Source organism: Mustelus asterias, chromosome 8, assembly GCF_964213995.1.
Source record: "Mustelus asterias chromosome 8, sMusAst1.hap1.1, whole genome shotgun sequence".
In the NCBI taxonomy this organism is placed as follows: Eukaryota; Metazoa; Chordata; class Chondrichthyes; order Carcharhiniformes; family Triakidae; genus Mustelus; species Mustelus asterias.
The window spans coordinates 51,764,720-51,786,289 of NC_135808.1; the positions used below are offsets into that span (position 1 = coordinate 51,764,720).

General features: G+C 43.5%; 1 protein-coding gene across 9 annotated transcripts in view; it reads right to left on the reverse strand.

Annotated features, from left to right (window-relative positions):
* Nucleotides 1-13,820: 13,820 nt before the first annotated feature.
* Nucleotides 13,821-21,570, reverse strand: part of cep350 (centrosomal protein 350) — a 206,232-nt gene continuing 198,482 nt past the window's right edge. For all 9 annotated transcript variants that reach the window (XM_078217956.1, XM_078217960.1, XM_078217962.1 and 6 more), the window contains one exon: nt 13,821-17,009. In XM_078217956.1, the coding sequence (XP_078074082.1) occupies nt 16,845-17,009 (165 nt within the window). In that variant the 3' untranslated portion in view covers nt 13,821-16,844. The remainder of the gene's footprint in view (nt 17,010-21,570) is intronic.

A 21,570-nucleotide genomic window follows, 5' to 3' on the forward strand; every position in this document is an offset into this window, starting at 1 on the left:
TTACCAAGCAGCGTGTTGGAAAATTCTCCTTAAACAACTCGTACATCTAACCTGCAACCTCGGTTCACGGAGACTGGGAGAAGGCATTGAGCAGGACCAAGTCCAACATTCGCAGGCTTTTGAGAAAAGGAAAACATTCAATAGGCGGTTTTGCATTTCAAAGCAAACCCAAATTCTCGATAAGAACACACAAATCGAGAGACACGGGTTGGTGAATCTGGAAATCGACACGGAGCCAAACAGCTTCCAAAACTCAGCCGCTGGGGAACTTACCCGATTCGCCCATTGTCAGTTGGAGAAACTGGAATAAGTGTCCAAAGGCACTCCCCCCTCCCACGTTAAGAGTTGTCTACATGGAGGCTGGCCCTGAGGCCAGGGGGACTAATTGTTCGCTCCTTCCGTGTCAAAGTCTGCATTGTGACGCTTTCCAACTCAATATCAGCCCAGACAGGAGATTGCAAACCTCCTGAAGCCCGGCTCTTCACTCACCCTAACCCCAACATCTGGTGAATGACTTACTCCAGTGGAATGGTATTGTTCATCCATTAACGCAAGGGCACGGATAGTCATCCAAGGAGAAGGGTGGCGTTCACTTTCGGAAGGGGAAACCTTCATAAATCAAATTTTTAAGCTTTAGGCGATTGTGATTTAGGCATTATTATAATGATGGACGTGTGTGAATGGTAGCCATGATGTGGCGACACTGGCATTGGACTGGGGTAGGCACAGTAAGAAGTCTCACAGCACCAGGTTAAAGTCCAACAGGTTTATTTGGCAGCCTGATGAAGGAGCTTGAGACTCCGAAAGCTAGTGCTGCCAAATAAACCTGTTGGACTTTAACCTGGTGTTGTGAGACTTCTTAGTGTGTGAAACCATGGACTAACGACAGACTTCACCAAGAGAGTTACACTTTTATTTATTATTGTGCTATAGTGAGAAGTTTCTTGCACGCTACAAAGCATACTGTACAAAGGAGAGTGCAGAACACAGCTAGGTCAACTTAATGCAAGGTAGGTCCATTCAAAAGTCTGATGATAGCAGGGGAGAAGCTGTTCTTTGAGTCAGTTGGTACATAATCTCAGACTTTTGTATCTTTTTCCCAATGGAAGAAGGTGGAAGAGAATATGTCCAGTGTGTGTGGAGTTTGCTTGATTATGCTGGCTGCTTTATAGTATTGTATTCATAGAATCCCTGTACTTGTTGTACAAGGCTCAAGTGAGACCACATCTGGAGTTAGGGCAGCACGATCGCACAGTGGTTAGCACTGCTACCTCAGTGCCAGGGACCCAGGTTCAAATTCCAGCCTTGGATATGTGTGTGTGGAGTTTGCATGTTCTCCCCATGTCTGCACGGGCTTCCTCCAGGTGCTCCGGTTTCCTCCCACAGTCCAAAGATGTGTGGGTTAGTTTGGCTATGCTAAATTACCCGTGTCAAGGGGATTAGTAGGGTAAATACGTGGGGTTACAAGGATAGGGCCTGGTTGGGATTGTTTTCGGTGGATACTCAATGGGATTCTATACACATATATACTGTGTATAGTATTCATAGAATCATGGGATCCCTGTATTTAAGCAATAATAAATTCCTTATTTAAGGAAAGATGTAAATGTGTTGGGAACAGTTCAGAGAGGTTGACTAGACTAATACAGGAATGGGGAGGTTTTCTTATGAGGAAAGCTAGGCTAGGCTTATATCGACTTAAGTTTAGAAGAGTAAGAGACGACTTGAATGAAACATACAAGATCCTGAGGGGTCTTAACAGGACCAACGTAGTGTCATGGTTCGTTTTCAGAAACCCTTACGTACTTGATGCAAGAGCAAACACTGATCTTTATAAGAAAACCTACTCCTTTATTTTCAAGCAAGTGCAAGCTTTTTTGGAGAATCGCTTTTCTAACTCAGCAAAGTGTTCTGAGTCTAGCCTCGCGATACTACCCGAAGGGGCAGTCCCTCATTTTATACTCTTTTTACAGCAATTAGTCACGTACACAGTATAACTTCATTATTGACTTCACCCAGATCACGTGCTTAGCAACAGCAAGAGTAAAATACAAAGACAAAATGAGAAAAACCATTTTTAGTTGCCAACGAAACTGAGATAACAACCATTCCATATCTCTTGGAATGCTGTTTTGCCCATAAAGTGAATGTTATCTCCTCCGAACAAGGCCAGGGTGACAGTTCAGAATAGGAAATATGTTACCAGCACAAATTGGTCCAGACACAAACTTTTCACAGTTTCAAGCTTATCTTACGGCAAAATGTAATTAATTGTGATTAAAAGCAACCAGCTGCGTTTGCACTTTTAAAAACTTTTTTAAAAAAAGGCCAAGATCATAGATTTATGGGATATTAACCCCATAACATCTCATTCCCTCCTTTTATCATTCCATGATAACACTAACCTCTTTAGAGGGGAACTTGTGCTTTATGATATGCTAGGCATTGGCAAACACCCTTCAATAAGCCTAGCAGTAAGCAAACTACCAGGATAATGACTCCCAGGTGCGTTAGCATCCCTCCCCAGTCCCCAAACTAAAGACTAAAAGGCCACCAGCCAGGAGGATTGTAGTTCTTAAAGTTTTGCCCTTCAGCCCTAATTTTGTCAGCGGTCTTTTTAATATGCTCAGCTAAATCAGTGATATTGTCGGAGGAGTCTGGAATGTATGGACTGCACTCAGAGCCTATTAGGGCACAGGTGCCTCCTGTTGCGGCCAACAAGTAATCTAAAGCCATTCGATTTTGGAGTGCCACCGTCCGTATAGCTACGACTTCAGCTGAAACTTCGGAGATAGCGGTGCTCACATCCTCTAATCCATCCGCAGTATTAGCTATTTTCTCAAGAGCTGATGCCAAATTGATCAGTTCTCGAGCTGCTATGGCGGTCCCATGGGAAGGGAAAGGCTATCATCCAAAACCGTTGAGCTTCAGTGATGGCCCGTTTAGACCTCAACAGATGTATCTTGGGGTGGAGATGCAGGGAGTTAAAATGCTGGACATAGGGGACCACATACGCTAGATAGCAAGATCCAGACCAGTCCCAGGGAAGCCAAGGGTAGGCGTTATCTCCACAGACAAAATAGGTGCCATTGCATGTCATCATCTTGTCTAATAGGCTGGGATTGGCTGGGAAACTTGTTATTGGGGCATGTGATTTTTCTCCCTTCCCAACCCCAACCTTCACATTCCTTTGATGAGATGGCGTTCTGTATGAACATCCCAGTTTGTGTAGTGGAACAAGAAACCTTTTTGTCTTTCCGACTGGGATTGGTAATATTAAACTGCTGAATGCAGTAGCTATGGCCAACGGGTATGGTTCTGTTTCTTATCAGGCAGATAGATCCTCTTTGTTGATTTTTTACAACAAAGTGGGGTGGGGAATCTGATCTATCGTAGTTGGGTTGATAATGGTTCTTAAAAGAATTCGTTATATTACACCTCTCTGCAAGTTGAGCAATATTTTTGCCCGAAGGTACCCATAGAGGGGCGTCCTGTCCGTTAACCTTTATGAAGCCTATAGGATTGAACACTGCCCTCATTCCGTTTTTAGTCCCGTTTTGATGCAAAATCCACTCTACCATTTCCTGGGGATTGAAAGGAATAGGGAACATAGGGATCCCATCTTTAGCCTGTGGTGGTACGTGTGGTGTGGAGATGCTGGCGTTGGACTGGGGTAAACACAGTAAGAAGTTTAACAACACCAGGTTAAAGTCCAACAGGTTTATTTGGTAGCAAAAGCCACTAGCTTTTGGAGCCTTAAGCCCCTTCTTCAGGTGACTCACCTGAAGAAGGAGCTTAAGGCTCCGAAAGTTTGTGTGGCTTTTGCTACCAAATAAACCTGTTGGACTTTAACCTGGTGTTGTTAAACTTCTTACTGTGGTATGTGTGTACAGACCCAACACTTGCTGACATTAAAATTTAAAGCATACTCGTAAGACATAGACAAAAAGGTATTAACGTGAGATAATCCATCAAATAGTTCATTTTCCCGGCTTGCTTCCCGTTGATCCGATTGTCCAGGTGACAGGAAAATAGCCGAAAGGCTGAAGATGATGAGAATAAACTTCATAGTTGATCAGTGGGTACCGGCGTCCAGCGCTTGCAGTCTGACAAGTGAATCCAGCGAGAGTGTCCTTGCACCTTGATTGCAGTTGGGAGTCCGGAGGAGAACTCGGAACGGACCCCTCCTACGAGGACCAAGCTTGGGTCGGCCCCAATTCCGGATTAGAACGAGGTCTCCTATCCGCGGTCCAGGGAAGTCGTCCTGTGGGTCAGGATCTTGACCCGGCGTCCGCGGAGTTGACCCAAAGGCGCACTGCACCTGTGAATGAAGAAACTTTAAAGACGATGTTAGCTGTCAGAAGTACTTCTGCACTTCATCACCCATGACGGGTAAATCTATCTGGGTGGGCGGGCTTGTATTGGCATCCCAGGGTCGGCCATAAATTATCTCTGCCGCCGAGAGTCCAGTAGCAGAGTGGGGCGTTATTCTCATGTGGTAGAGGGCTAAGGGCAAGACTTTTAACCAATTTAGACCGGTTTCAGATGTTAGAACATAAGAACATAAGAAATAGGAGCAGGAGTAGGCCATCTAGCCCCTCGAGCCTGCCCCGCCATTCAATAAGATCATGGCTGATCTGACGTGGATCAGTACCACTTACCCGCCTGATCCCCATAACCCTTAATTCCCTTACCGATCAGGAATCCATCCATCCGCGCTTTAAACATATTCAGCGAGGTAGCCTCCACCACCTCAGTGGGCAGAGAATTCCAGAGATTCACCACCCTCTGGGAGAAGAAGTTCCTCCTCAACTCTGTCTTAAACCGACCCCCCTTTATTTTGAGGCTGTGTCCTCTAGTTTTAACTTCCTTACTAAGTGGAAAGAATCTCTCCGCCTCCACCCTATCCAGCCCCCGCATTATCTTGTTAGCTTGGCTAGCTTAGCTTTAAGGGCCCCATTGGCTCTTTCCACTATCCCTGCTGCCTGGGGGTGTAGGCACAGTGGAATTGTTGTTGGATGTGTAACGCATCACACAATTCCCTATTGACTTTTCCTACAAAGTGGGGGCCATGATCTGAACTAATTTGTCGAGGCACCCCAAACCTTGGTATTACTTACAGTTAGCAACAATTTTACTACCGTCGAGGCCTTGTTGTTTGTCATTGGGAAAGCCTCTATCCATCTACTAAATACATCAACAATCACAAGACAATACTTATAGCAATGTACACGCGGCAATTCAATAAAATCTAGCTGAATACATTCAAACGGTCCACCTGGCAAGGGTGTTCTTCCTGGTGAGCATCTCACCCCCTTGACCAACATTGTTTTGCTGGCATGTCAAACATGCTGCTATACGAGACTGGGCTGCCTCAGCTAGTCGGGGGTGCCACCAGGTACGGAGCATAATACCACTCATTCCCTCCCTCCTTGCCAAGGTGGGTATCAGAATGAAGACAATCAATGAGCAAAGGCAACAAAGCATCAGGTATACACACTTGACCGATTGGAGTAACCCAAAGGCCTGATGACGCAGAATGCGAACATCCATGCGCCTTTCTGAATGTCCTTTTCAGAGGCAGTGGCTGTCCCACTGTAAGCGCTGAACAGTGACAATATCTGGTATGCCCGTCGTGTTCGAAGAAAATTAAGCTCTTCATGTGAGCCAACCAAAGTATTACCTGCAGAACAACAAGGCAGTGAAAGATGTACCTAGACACTGCGCACTCTTAATACTTTTGTACAAATTCTAATACAAATAGTTTTTAATTTTTCAGTGAAGGGAACTTCAGTGAACATGTCACAGTGAGAGATCTAACCTTTTTTAAATAGGTAATTTTATTATTGATCCTGATTGGCAGATTATTAATTTATTCCTGAAAACATCCGTTCCTTTTAGGATAAATTTAATCCTTGTTAATATTGTTCGATATTCACACTGCAGTAACCGATTCCCAGATGCAAGGCCTGGAGTTACTGAACTTGTCCAAAGTTCACAAAAAGCAGCGCCTGCAGTAGCCGTGAGCCGCCAGCAGATGGTGGCATTGTGTCACTTTAATCTCAAGATAGTGAAAGAGGTTTTTTCCTGGTTTCCCCTCTGGGTTTTAAAAGGATCCTGTCCCTGATGTAACTTTATTATTGGAATCGGAAGGGGGAAATACCACTGCCACAAATTTATCACGCAAATAATTGTACATAAAAGTTCCATTAACTCCAGTTTTATAAGCTTGTGTTGGTAATTGTGTCGCGATCTTCTCCCACACATTATTTTCAATACCCTAATCTGGTAAAGTTGGCTCCCATTTTGCATAAAAACCGTACTAATTTTTCACACATCCAAGGTGTCAATGAAAGTTTCTGACTCAAAAAAATGCATAATGGGTACTTAATCTGCCACTGAAATGTCTTAAGTTTGGTGTAGGTGCGCCGGGAATACATGCTGAAGCAGCTGTTTTTTTAACTTGTACTTATATTTTTTAAACTCTTTCCTACAGTTGCACATCTTCCTTTTGCAACCAACACTGAAAAGGCTGAGCTTCCTTCAGTTTTTCTGAGTGAAAATATTTTGGTGTTACAAATATAAATTGTTTAATGAGCCACTTAAGTCTAGAAATTCAAAAATCACAACCACTGCATTCACTAACTCTATGTGCACCTCACCAGTATTCCTTCTGTTATACTGTAACTCCTGATTAAATTTTTTGGGAAAATATTTGTTGCACTAGTTTGCAGTCCCTACATGTGAAAGTAATTCATTGTACCTGGAGCACCTTGAAATATTTCTGTAGCAATGCCATCAAGTGCTGCGCAAATGCAAGTTTTTTTTTAACTGGTTGGATTTGGGGAGCGGTCGGAGCGCTAGGTTACCTTCTCCAATCCTCCTCCTCCCGTTGTTCGTCAGTATGGGTATTTTGGAACAACATTGGCAAGCCAGATATGTCAGGAGGTACTTCCAGTTTTTTTATCTTTCCTTTGTTCGGCTTGCCGTTCTAATCCTTTTTCTCGGTTTCGTGTCTCATACTTCTCACATTCCCACTTCAACATTTCCCAAGTTTTAGAGTTTCCCTTATTATCACATTCACTGATCCCTCTCCCACGTGTATTATCCCCCCCCCCCCCAGGGGCCAGCTTTGATGTCTCGGTTAATTCATCGGCTCTCGAATAGCCTCTTCTGTTTTAATACATTGATCCACATCCCAAGTTCCCCCTAGTGGCCAATTTTCATTTCCCAGTTTTTTGTTTAAACACCCTGACAAGCTTCTGAGTAGTTCAGTGGTTCCCAAACTTTTTTTCACTGGGCCACACTTTCCGAATAAAAATTTGCTGGCGCCACACCGAATATTTTATTGATAAGAAATACATTCAAAAACAAAAAAAAAACAACTCCTAGCAGTGCTCAATTCATAACATAGAACACAACTACTTTATAATATCATGGGACATCCAGAAAGTATAAAACAATGCTTGTTTAAACCATGTTTAAATGTTTCTTTGATTGTCCTTGAATCTTCCCGCCACACTTGCCATCCTCTCTCGCCGCACCAGTGTGGCGCGCCGCACCCTTTGGGAACCACTGGAGTAGCTCCTCATCTTTCAGGTTTTCACGACACACTTTATATAAAGGGGTCCCATCCCCTGACTTATCCAAAGTTTGACCCATTGTTAAGAGACTTTGACCACTTGTGCTTCACGATCTGCAGTGCCTTGTTGGGCCTCTACGCCCACTTCAGTGTCCTGACCTTCGGTCCAAGGCTGCGCTTTTGAGACAGACACCTCCCTTCGATCAGCACAAGCAGTCATAAGAACATAAGAAATAGGAGCAGGAGTAGGCCATCTAGCCCCGAGCCTGCCCCGCCATTCAATAAGATCATGGCTGATCTGAAGTGGATCAGTTCCACTTACCCGCCTGATCCCTATAATCCCTAATTCCCTTACCGATCAGGAATCCATCTATCCGTGATTTAAACATATTCAACGAGGTAGCCTCCACCACTTCAGTGGGCAGAGAATTCCAGAGATTCACCACCCTCTGAGAGAAGAAGTTTGTCCTCAACTCTGTCCTAAACCGACCCCCCTTTATTTTGAGGCTGTGCCCTCTAGTTCTAGCTTCCTTTCTAAGTGGAAAGAATCTCTCCACCTCTACCCTATCCAGCCCCTTCATTATCTTATAGGTCTCTATAAGATCCCCCCTCAGCCTTCTAAATTCCAACGAATACAAACCCAATCTGCTCAGTCTCTCCTCATAATCAACACCCCTCATCTCTGGTATCAACCTGGTGAACCTTCTCTGCACTCCCTCCAAGGCCAGTATATCCTTCCGCAAGTAAGGGGACCAATACTGCACACAGTATTCCAGCTGCGGCCTCACCAATGCCCTGTACAGATGCAGCAAGACATCTCTGCTTTTATATTCTATCCCCCTTGCGATATAGGCCAACATCCCATTTGCCTTCTTGATCACCTGTTGCACCTGCAGACTGGGTTTTTGAGTCTCATGCACAAGGACCCCCAGGTCCCTCTGCACAGCAGCATGTTGTAATTTCCTTCCACTTAGATAATAACCCAATTTGCTATTATTTCTTCCAAAGTGAATAACCTCACATTTGTTAACGTTATACTCCATCTGCCAGATCCTCGCCCACTCACTCAGCCTGTCCAAATCTCTCTGCAGACCTTCTACGCCTTCCACACGATTCACTTTTCCACTTATCTTTGTGTCGTCTGCAAACTTCGTTACCCTATACTCAGTCCCCTCCTCCAGATCGTCTGTATAAATGGTAAATAGTTGAGACCCCAGTACCGATCCCTGTGGCACGCCACTAGTTACCATCCGCCAACCAGAAAAGCACCCATTTATTCCGACTCTCTGCTTCCTGTCGGATAGCCAATCCCCAATCCACGCTAACACCCTACCCCCAACTCCGTGAGACCCAATCTTCTTCAGCAACCTTTTGTGAGGCACCTTATCAAACGCCTTTTGGAAATCCAAAAACACTGCATCCACCGGTTCCCCTCCGTCAACCGCGCTAGTCACATCTTCATAAAAATCCAACAAGTTCATCAAGCACGACTTTCCCCTCATGAATCCATGCTGCGTCTGCTTAATCGAACCATTCTTATCCAGATGGCCTGCTATTTCTTCTTTAATGATGGATTCCAGCATTTTCCCAACTACAGACGTTAAGCTAACCGGCCTGTAGTCACCCGCCTTTTGTCTGATTTCCTTTTTTAAACAGCGGCGTAATATTAGCCGTTTTCCAATCCGCCGGCACTACCCCAGAATCCAACCAATTTTGATAAATAACCACTAACGCATCCGCTATTACCTCTGACATTTCTTTCAGTACCCTGGGATGCATTCCATCCGGGCCCGGGGTCACGTCTCCAACTACACCCAATTCCCACCCTTTACTTTGTTTTTCTGAAAACAATTTAATATATATTCCACAAAAACAAACAGGCTTTAACAATTCCTGCTTTCAATCTAATGCAACCACAACCACCTACATTCGACAAGCAACCAGACCACACAAACACACTGAAATACAAACACTACTCAAATTATTAGGTCAACCTTAGATTTTCTCTAATCAATTTTCCATCTTGCCAATTAATTTATAATATTTCCCTAGTCATTTGAGAGAACATAGTTCCTTTCTCTCAAAATTCTGTAACACACACTGCACACTCTTTTTAAAAAAAACCAAAGGCAATTGCTACCGACCGAGGGACTTGAACCCCAGCCACCGGGGGACTCAAACCTCCCGGCTTTAATATAGCAAAACCCTGGGGACTCTAACCCCGAACCTTTATGTGGGATCGTGGGGTAGCTAACCCCAAACTTCCACCTTTACCTGGGGACTTGAACCCCGAACAAGGGGGCCTCTAACCACCCTTTACCTTTACCTGGGGACTTGAACCACCAAGGCAACCGGGGGACTCGAACATCCACGGTGTAGGACTAATCAATGTTCAAGGACGTAAGCCGTCTCAGAGTTCCGTCAACACAGAGCCTCGGGGGATGAGGGGTCGACTGAGTAATAGGTTCAGTGAGAGAAACCAAGGTTTTAATCTTACCTTGTGGGCCCGTTCGTGTCATGTAACCGACAGCCAGGCGATCACTTATTCAGTCCGCCTCGAAGGACAGCTATATATCTTGGAACCCTGCTGTCGCAGCGTCAAAATGTCATAGTTCGTCTTCAGAAACCCTTACGTACTTGATGCAAGAGCAAAACACTGATCTTTATAAGAAAACCTAGTCCTTTATTTTCAAGCAAGTACAAGCTTTTTGAAGAATCGCTTTTCTAACTCAGCAGTGTGTTCTGAGTCTAGCCTCGCGATACTACCCGAAGGGGCAGTCCCTCATTTTATACTCTTTTTACAGCAATTAGTCACGTACACAGTATAACTTCATTATTGACTTCACCCAGATCACGTGCTTAGCAACAGCAAGAGCAAAATACAAAGACAAAATGAGAAAAAACATTTTTAGTTGCCAACGAAACTGAGATAACAACCATTCCATATCTCTTGGAATGCTGTTTTGCCCATAAAGTGAATGTTATCTCCTCCAAACAAGGCCAGGGTGACAGTTCAGAATAGGAAATATGTTACCAGCACAAATTGATCCAGACACAAACTTTTCACAGTTTCAAGCTTATCTTACAGCAAAATGTAGTTAATTGTGATTAAAAGCAACCAGCTGCGTTTGCACTTTTAAAAACACTTTTTTTTTAAAAAAAGGCCAAGATCATAGATTTATGGGATATTAACCCCTTAACATCTCAGTGGGAGAATCTAGAATTAGAGGTCACTTTAAAAATAAGGGGTTGCCCATTTAAAACAGAAACAAAGGATTTTTTTCTCGGAGGGTTGAAAGTCTTTGGAACTCTCTTCCTCAAAAGGCAGTGGAAGCAGAATCTTTGAATGTTTCTAAGGCAGAGCTAGATTGATTCTTGATTGACATGGGGTGAAAGGTTGGGAGGGTGGACAGGAATGTGGGACTGAGATTACAATCAGATCAGCCTTGAAGAATGGAGCGGGCTCAAAGAGCCTATTCCTGTTCCTAATTTGTATGTTCATCTGTGTACAAAGTTGTGGTAACTATTTTCCTACATGCCCGAGATATGGACTACCTACTGCAGACATATTAAGCAGTTGGACAGGCTCCACACAAGATGCATTCAGAACATCATGAACATCAACAGGGAAGACGAAACACCCAACACGGAGGTAGTTCAAAGATCAGAAATGTCGGGAATTGAAGCACTCTTCATTGGTCTCCAACTCAGATGGAATGGACATGCAATACATATGACTGATGATAAAATCCTGAAAGTGGTCATATATTCAGAACTTAAACTTGGAAAGGGCCTATGAGCTGAGCCAAGACCAACATTCAAGGACTCCTTGAAGACAAACCTCAGAAAATGGGACCTGTCAATCAGACTGGGAAAAAATGCGCAAGAACAAGCTACCTGGGCAGCAATCTCACATAGTGGTGGTGCTTCCTTTGAAGAGCAAACACAAGCAGTTAGGGACACAAAGCAAGCGAGAAAGACCAGAGCAGCCCCAACAATAATTGACCCATGTCTGCCATGTGGAAAGTCATGCAAGACTTGGCCACAATAGAACATACCATCTATTCTAATGAAGGGAAAATAATGGCACTGTGGTTAGCGCTGCTGTCTCACAGCACCAGGGACCCAGGTTCAACTGCAGCCTTGGATGATGTGTGGAGTTTGCACAATCTCCCAGTGTCTGTGTGGGTGTCCTCAAGTGTTCCGGTTTCCTTCCACAGTCCCAAGATGTGCAGGTTTGGTGGATTGGCCATTCTAAATTTCCTCTTTGTGTCCCACGATGTGTAGGTTAGGTGGATTAGCGATGGTAAACGTGTAGGATTGCGGAAAAAAGCGTGCCTGGGTAAGATGCTCTTTCAGAGAGTCGGTGCAGATTCAGTGGCCTCCTTCCACTGTAGGAGATTCTATGGTATGAAATGTAGTGAAGGTTTCAGGTGACAACAGTTCATCAGTGAAGAAATGCGTCATTCCAAAAGGTTCAGCAAAGCAGCAGACCGGGGCAGCAGCAGGGTGACACAAAAGCACACAGATTCTCACTAATTCAGAGCGCACAGATTCTCACTAATTCAGAGCGCACAGATTCTCACTAATTCAGAGCGCACAGATTCACACTAATTCAGAGCGCACAGATTCACACTAATTCAGAGCGCACAGATTCTCACTATAATTCAGAGCGCACAGATTCACACTAATTCAGAGCGCACAGATTCTCACTATAATTCAGAGCGCACAGATTCACACTAATTCAGAGCGCACAGATTCTCACTAATTCAGAGCACACAGATTCACACTAATTCAGAGCGCACAGATTCTCACTAATTCAGAGCGCACAGATTCACACTAATTCAGAGCGCACAGATTCACACTAATTCAGAGCGCACAGATTCACACTAATTCAGAGCGCACAGATTCTCACTATAATTCAGAGCGCAGATTCACACTAATTCAGAGCGCACAGATTCTCACTATAATTCAGAGCGCACAGATTCACACTAATTCAGAGCGCACAGATTCTCACTAATTCAGAGCACACAGATTCACACTAATTCAGAGCGCACAGATTCACACTAATTCAGAGCGCACAGATTCACACTAATTCAGAGCGCACAGATTCTCAATGGATCGAAAACAAGGTAAGATTTTATGCGGAAAGTTATGATCTGGGATGCAATGTCTAAATGGGTTGAAGAAGCACTTTCAACAGTAACTTTCAAAAAGTAATGTTAAAGAATAAAGAATTAAAGAGTTATAGGGAAAAAACAGGAAGGTGGGACTAATTGGTTAATTCTTTCAACAAGCCAGCACTGGCATCATGGACCAAATGACCTTATCATTTCCTGGGTGCCAAAGGGAACCCCCTCTGTTCCCTTGGCTTTACTTGTATTTGTCCTGGAGGTGTGAGATTGCATCACTGAGCACTGACTTTCCAATGAGGCATTAAACTGCCCACTCAGGTGGATGCAAAAGATCCCACAGCACTATTTAAAGAGTAGCAAAGGAGTTCTCCCCAGCGCCCTGGCCAATAGTAATTGCTAAAAGCAATATCACTGAGCATTATTTGGTCACTTATCACATTGCTATGAGAGAGTCTTGCTTTTTATGCAAACCAGCTTCTGTGTTTCCTTCATGACAATGACGACTACACTTCAAATGTACTTCAGCGGTTGGAAAGCACTTGGTTCTGAAGTTGTGGAAGGTGGTGTAAGATCTTTTTTTGATTTTGTTTCTGTTGGACAGTGCACCGCAAATCCTTCCTAATTTTGAAGTAAAGCCCAATTTAATCTGTTCATTAACATATTCGTGTACATAGCATTGACTACACAGAATAGCAACTAATGTGAAGGGCTTTAGAATGCTGACTGCAATAAGGGGACATGAACTTTCACTGGAGTCTGTTAAGCGAGAACACCCATTTTTGATTACACAGGAATCTGGCAGTTTCGCAACTAAAATCCAACTTAGCAAGGCAGAATTCAGAACCAGAAAAGTACGCTGGGCAAGAGACGTAACTTATAACCCAAACCAGTGAAGAAATTCCCCAACTTCACATAGCACAATGTAAAAGAATCAGAACAAACTGAAAGCCACTTATAAATCATTAAAGGTTTATTTACAAAATTCTTAAGTATTAATAAGTCAATTTGTTATCAAATATATATACAGATATGTATACAGAGGAAAAACCCATTATTTTACATTTCCAAACTACACACATTGCCGCTTCCCTAAAAATTACAAAAGGGAAAGGAATTGCCTCATATAGGAATGCTCAGCCAGTATTTACACACACACACGCACCCACACACACACCATACAAAGTACACAGTCAAGTATTCCTCTGTGTACCTCCGCACTGTACAGTACACAGGCAAGTCTCCTTGTATTCGTCTACCCAGAATATTGAGAGACTGGGCATAATGTAATGAGGAGACCAGTCCACTACAGCACTGAGCACAGCAGCATTTGAACTTCAAGTTCTTAATAAATAGGTTTCATTATCTTTTTCTGTGTTGTCGAACAGCCGAGTACTAGTGCTGAACAACACACAATACTGGCTTTCTCAAGTATATAAGTAACTAAGGCAACCATTTTAAACTCGAGCCCTATGGATAAACTGGTCAGAACATCCCTGAACAGGCTGAGGATTAGAACACCAACTATCGAACAAGTTGCGTTTGTCAGTGCTTGGCTTAGATGCTGCAGTTTGTTTTGCCCTGTATCTGAAGGGACAGTGTGCCAGAGCCAGCATTCTGTGCTGTCCCATCAGTATGTGATGGTAGGATTCCCTGCATAGTGGCAGGAAGCAGCCTGCAGTGCAGCCCCCAGCTCCTTTGGTACACTGCTAATCACAAGAGGGTAAGTGAGATGTGTTCTCCTCTTGAATCACGCTGAAATAACCTTCATTCCAACACAGTCTGATTGTGAACTTAGTAATTCTTGACCAACTACCAATGTGGGATAAGGCAATGGTCTGAGGTTGGCCACATTAGTCCAGCAAATAAACACCTGGCTAATACTTTACAATGAACAGAAGGGAGGACCAAGAAACAGGGAAAGAGAAATAGCCTGCTTGCTAAATAGCAGCACGGCTAAAGGTGTTTATACATTCGCTATCCATAAGAGAACTGTCTTGTGAATGCGTCACATCAATGGAGAAGCCTCCTTCTGTTCAGCTGGTATCTTTCACTGAGGCTTTAGGGCTTTAAATACACTGGCATAGAGTAAAAGCCCACATATTAATCACGACAGTGCTGAAGATATACCTCTGAGAAACTTCTTCCCAATTTACAAAGTCACTCCCAGTTGCTCAGGGGAAAATAATCCTCCTTTACCTTTGTATTCCCCATTTACAAAGAAGCCCTACTCCTGCAGAAAGTATACTCCAATTTACAGCTGAAAATGTGGCCTATTGCTGTGTTTTCATTCTTACAGCATGTAGATTGCCAGTGATCTATAACCAGTCAGTGGGTATGGGGAGCGGGGCAGAAGCAGAAGGCATTTTCTCACCTGAAACCAATGTCCCATGTCTGACAAATGAGATGGCCACAGAACGAAGATGATGTGTACCATATAGCAGCAGGGGGTTAAAATCATTACCGTCCTCCAGTGAGCGGAGCGCCTGAAAGCAATCCACTGAGCTGAGGTTTCTGGTTTGATTCCCCACATGGTGAGCTGCTGCATCATAACTGTTCAAGGGAAGCCTTCCACTGCAGGGTTATGAATAAGGTGGGGGGAAAAGACCAGCCAGGACTCATGTAAATGACATTTACCGCAGTGAGTGGCTGAGAAATGCCACGATCACCTCAGCAAGCAGCAGCAAAAACCATACATTGTAATTGGCATTATCAACCATCTTGTGCCCTGTGTCAAGCAGAGAGAGATCATCTTCACTGACTGGAAAGCCAAAACTCAAAATCAATTACAAGCCAGGCCAACAGAATAAACAATAATTTGCCCCACACCCTCCCACAACTGTACAGTGATGTAACCTGCAAACAAAAACAAGATTGGTAGCATGAAAAATCATTCACCTCTGCTTCCCACGAATACCCACATTCTGGATCAGAAAAATGCCAGTAGCTAATCTCAGTGCAGGGAGCATTAGGTGGCTCGGTTGGGCAAATGCCTCAGGGAAGACAATTGGAGATCCAACTTCTCAAATTTTTAATGACTTGAAACTTCCAACCACATTCATTACTGTCTGAAGGAGGTCCTAGGAGCTGGTACAAGTAGTAAGGAGAAAGAACCTGATTGGAGATACCTGCAGAACATTAGGACACATACACTTGGATAGGAACAGCGCCCAGTAAAACCGATGGGCGGTGGGGGAATAGTGACATCTGAGAGAAACAGTCTTGTAAATGTAAATTAGTTATCACTACATGGCTTCTAGTCAGAACCCTTTACATGGACAAACATCCCAGGGATTTGCCTTCAAATGCATACTTTTACCATTGGTACACAGAGTAGAGATGAACACAAAGAATACAGGCAATGCACTGATCAACTTCAAGAAACCAGGGTGTTGTGACTTGAATTATCATGTTCTTTTTTAGCAAGTCATTCCGAATCAACTCAAGTAATCTTCAAAGTCACTCAAAAGTATGCAACATCTCCCAAGATTGAACGTCAACAACAGAGCCCACTTCATTGAATTAAAAGCAAATTTTCTCTTTTGATAATAACTTAAAACCAAAAATTAAAATCAAGAGTTCTAGTAATGAAGTAAGAAGCACTTTTCTACCTCAATTTTTTTTGTCCGTCACTTCAATCATGCAAATATACTCCTGGCTCGGAGGTAGTGCTCACTCAATGTATGATATCAGCCATCGTTATAATCAACTCTCAGAGCTAGCGTACACCACACAGGGACCAAAGCACCTCAGGATACACAGATACATTTCTAAAATGGTAAACATGGGCATATGCAAGAAAAAAAAGTGAATGTGCAAACTTCTCTGAATTTAAGTCTATGCTACCGTTTGGATAAATAAATGGGACATGGGTGTATATAAATAGGAGGGGAGAAAAATTGGCACTTCTGGTATCCACATGTTGCCTGTCGACCGACTCTGGAGCAGGATCGATATCCCAAACCATCTACACATTGATGAAACACCATGCCAGATGCCGTAGCCCAATCAGTGGGATGGGTTCAAGGGCTGAAGGTTGACTCCTGTCAGCTCGTCAATCTCTTACCCGAGCAGGTTAAGGTTCAGCCTTCTTTCTGTAGCCTACGAGTCGGGCGATGGCATGGCCCATGTTAGGATAAAGTGAGTCTTGACTGTTTCCCCTGAATCTGATTCAGTACGTTTATTGTGTCTTTTATCAGAGCATCAAAAATCCCATCTGCCAACTGCATCTTCACACAAAGCTCATCCTCGTCATAATTCACCCATTGAGCTTCTTCCTCATGAAGCTCCTGTACCTGCAAAAACACAAACAAAAGAAATGGTTGTTTTTATAAAATACTATCTGGTGCAGGTATTTTCTCTAACTGTTTCATTACAATTTCTGGGCTTCCATTTCTCTTGTTGTACAGTATCACATATACAGCCATTCTCCAAACAACAGTAACACCTTGGGCAGTGTCTGTGGTGAGTTCATTGTGAAACCAGTCATTCTTGCCCAAGTTGACAATGGTTAGGTTCTGAACACCAGGTACATAAACCAGATGAGTATTTATGTTTTAATTACATAAACTAGGCTTGCATTCTATAGAACCCACAGAACCCCTATGTTACAGGAGGCGGCTATTCTGCCCATTGAGTCTGCCGGGGCCCCCCCCGTCCCCACGCATTTATCACAGCTAATCCATCCAACATACACACCTATGGACACTAAGGGGAAATTCAGCATGGCCAATCCACCTTTGGACTATGGGAGAAAACTGGAGCACCCGGAGTAAACCCACGCAGACACAGGAAGAACATGCAAACTCCATACAGTCACTGGGTACCTGACGTTATGAGGCAGCAGTTTTAGCCACTGTGCCACATTCTCGAGGAAAGAAGATTAAGGGGTAATCAACCCTGGAACACCTAAATAACAAGGACCTATACCAGACTCCTATTTATTCACTACAGCTCAGCCTTCAACACTATTATTCCCATGAAACTCATCTCCAAACTCCATGGCCTGGGCCTCGGCACCTCCCTCTACAACTGGATCCTGAACTTCCTAACTCTCAGACCACAGTCAATGAGGATAGGCAACAACACCTCCTCCATAATCATCCTCAACACCGGTGCCCCACAAGGCTGTGTTCTCAGCCCCCTACTATACTCCTTATACTTCTATGACTGTGTGGCCAAATTCCCCTCCAATTCGATTTTCAAGTTTGCTGACGACACCACTGTAGTGGGTCGGATCTCAAACAATGATGAGACAGAGTACAGGAATGAGACAGAGAATCTGGTGAACTTGTGCAGCAACAATAATCTCTCCCTCAATGTCAACAAAACGAAGGAGATTGTCGTTGACTTCAGGAAGCGTAGAGGAGAACATGCCCCTGTCTACATCAACAGGGACAAGTAGAAAGGGTCGAAAGCTTCAAGTTTTTAGGTGTCCAGATCACCAACAACCTGTCCTGGTCCCCCCATGCCGACACTGTGGTTAAGAAAGCCCACCAACACCTCTAGTTTCTCAGAAGACTAAGGAAATTTGGCATGTCAGCTACGACTCTCATCAACTTTTACAGATGCACCATAGAAAGCATTCTTGCTGGTTGTATCACAGTTTGGTATGACTCCTGCTCTGCCCAAGACCTCAAGGAACTACAAAAGGTCGTGAATGTAGCCCAATCCATGACGCAAACCAGCCTCCCATCCATTGACACTGTTTACACTTCCCGCTGCCTAGACAAAGCAGCCAGCATAATCAAGGACCCCACGCACCCTGGACATTCTCTCTTCCATCTTCTTCCGTCAGGAAAAAGATACAAAAGTCTGAGATCACGTACCAAACGACTCAAGAACAGCTTCTTCCCTGCTGCTGTCAGACTTTTGAATGGACTTACCTTGCATTAAGTTGATCTTTCTCTACACCCTAGCTATGACTGTAACACTACATTCTGCACTCTCTCATTTTCCTTCTCTATGAATGGTATGCTTTGCCTGTGTAGCACGCAAGAAACAATACTTTTCACTGTATGTTAATACATGTGACAATAATAAATCAAATCAAAGTAACCATGATGATTAAATGATAAAAGAGGAGAAATTATTTGCTCTGATGTGAAAGGCCCCAACAGGGACAGAACATTCAATTTGGAACTAGACAGTTCAGGGGTGATGTCAGATACTGGGAAACTGGAACTCTCTCCCTTAAAAGCTGTTGAGACTGGGGATTCATTTAAGATTTCAAAACTAAAATTGACATATCTGCTCTGTAAAAAACTATTGAAAGTTATGGAATTAAGTCCTGACTATCCATGACTGACTGAACAAGTTCACAGGGACTGCTTGTCTAATCCTGTTCCAACATTCTTTGGAATTTGATTCCAACAGCATGGTTATTCAGGACACTAGACAGAGTATCAAGACTGCTAGCGACATAATCAGTGGAGATATTTTGTCAGCATGCAAGACCAAGGAGAATTGTCACCAGAAGGGAGGAGATGGTGAGCTTGGCTGAATTATGCATTGTGTTCAAGCTGGCTACTAGAGCTGAGGAGTACCAGTAATCAAACTGGTGCATTCCCAATGCAAACAGTACCGCTCTGTCAACTGGAGTACTGCTGCTGAATCTATCAATAAATTGCTTTTGAATCAATATTATCCAATTCCCATCACATTCTCAAACAACCATTAGTGATTAAAAGCAGAATGATTTTTGAAATACTGGATCTCGGAATATCATGATTGTTCAAATCCCTGTAGACCATACCATATGTGCCATTAGTAGGGACAGGGAGGTTTCTCTGGAATATGGGGGACTGGAACGAACATATGAATTAGGGGTAGAAGGCCTGGCGCCTGCTCCGCCATTCAATAAGATCCTGGCTGATCTGGTTGTGGCCTCAACTCCACATTTCCGCCTACCCCCAATAACCTTTGGCTCCCTTGTTAGTCAAAACTTTATCTACTTCTGCCTTAAAAATATTGACCATGGCTCTACCACTCTCTGGGGAAGAGTTCCAAAGACGCATGACAATCAACAACAAATTCTTCTCATCGTTATCTTAAATGGTAGACCCCTCATTTCTCAACTGTGTTCACGAGTTCTATTCTTTCATCCTCTCAGCATCCAAACTTGTCAAGTCCCCACGGGCTCTGAACAAGAGTCTTATAGGCTCAAATCGTTCACTTTGCATCTCTCTCACAGATGCTGCCAGACCTGAGTTTTTCCACCATTTTCTGTTTTCATGATATGCTGTTTCCGGTGGGCCAGCATTTATTGCCCATCCCTAATTGCCCTTGAATTGAACAGCATGCCAGGCCATTTCAGAGGGCCTTTAAGAGTCAACCACACTGCTGTGGATCTGGAGTCACATGTAGGCCAGACCAGGTAAGAGCAGCAGACTTCCTTCCCTGAAGCACGTTAGTGAACCAGATAGGTCTTTATGACAATTGATAATGGCTTCATGGTCATCATTGGATTTTTACTGAATTTAAATTTCACTATCTGCCGTAGTGCATTTCGAACCCAGGTCCCCAGAGTATTACCCTGGATGTCTGGGTTACTCGTCCAGTGACAATATCACTACTCCACCACCTAGTCGCCATACTCCGGCACCTGTTCAGGTACACTGAGGGAGAATTTAGCATAGTCAATGCACCTAACCTGCACGTTTTTTAGACTATGGGAAAAAACCGGAGCACCCGAAGTAAACCCACGCAGATATGGGGAGAACATGCAGACGCCGCACAGACAGTGACCCAAGCCAGGAATCGAACCCAGGTCCCTGGCATTGTGAGGCAGCAGTGCTAACCACTGTGCCACCATCAAGTCTATTCTTCCTTATGTTTATACATCAGAAATTTTCCAAAGTAGGTGGTACTGAGCAAAACTCAAGAAAAAATTGCAGTCACCACAGATAAGACATGTAATAAACACAAAAAAAAATCTGAGGTAAAAATATCATGTTAACCAGAGAGTATCAGCACAAGATATCATAACCTTTCTTAAATAAGGAGGCCACAGCTATACACAATACTCCAGATGTGGTCTCACCAACTCTTTATATAAATGCAGCAAAACATCCTTACTTTTATATTCAATTCCCCATGCAATAAGTGACAAAATTCCATTTATCTTCCTAATCACTTGCTGTCCCAGCATAGTACTTTTTGTGATTCATGTCCCAGGACAGCCCGATCCCCCTGTATTTCAGCGTTCAGCAATCTCTCTTCACTTAAATAATATGCTGCTTTTCTATCCTTCCTGCCAAAGTGGATAAGTTCACATTTATACTTCATCTGCCAAATTTTTGACCAGTCACTTAACCTATCTATATCCCTTTGCGGGCACCTTGTGTCCTCTTTTCAACTTACCTTCTCACTTATCTTTGTGTCATCAGCAAATTTAACAACCAAGCATTTGATCCCTTCACCCAAGTCATTGATATAAATTGTAAATAGTTGAGGTCCAGCACATATCCCTGTGCCACTCCACTAGTTATAGCTTGTCCACGTGAAAATGACCTGTTTACATCTGCTCTGTTTCCTGTGAGCTAATCAATCCTCTGTCTATTTCTCCCAACTCCATCAGTTTTTATTTTGCATAGTACCTTTGGTACCTTGCTAAATGCTATTTAGAAATCTAAACACAGTACAGGTTCTCCTTTATCCACGCTGTTTGTACTTCCTCAAAGTCCAACAAATTAGTCAAACATGCTTTCCCGTTCATAAAACCATGTTGACTCTGCCAGATTGCATCAAGTGTCCCACCATAACTTCCTTAATAATAGCTTCTAGCATTTTCCATGACAGATGCCAAGTTAATTGCCCTGTAATTATCAATTTTCTGTTTCCCTCCTTTCTTGAATA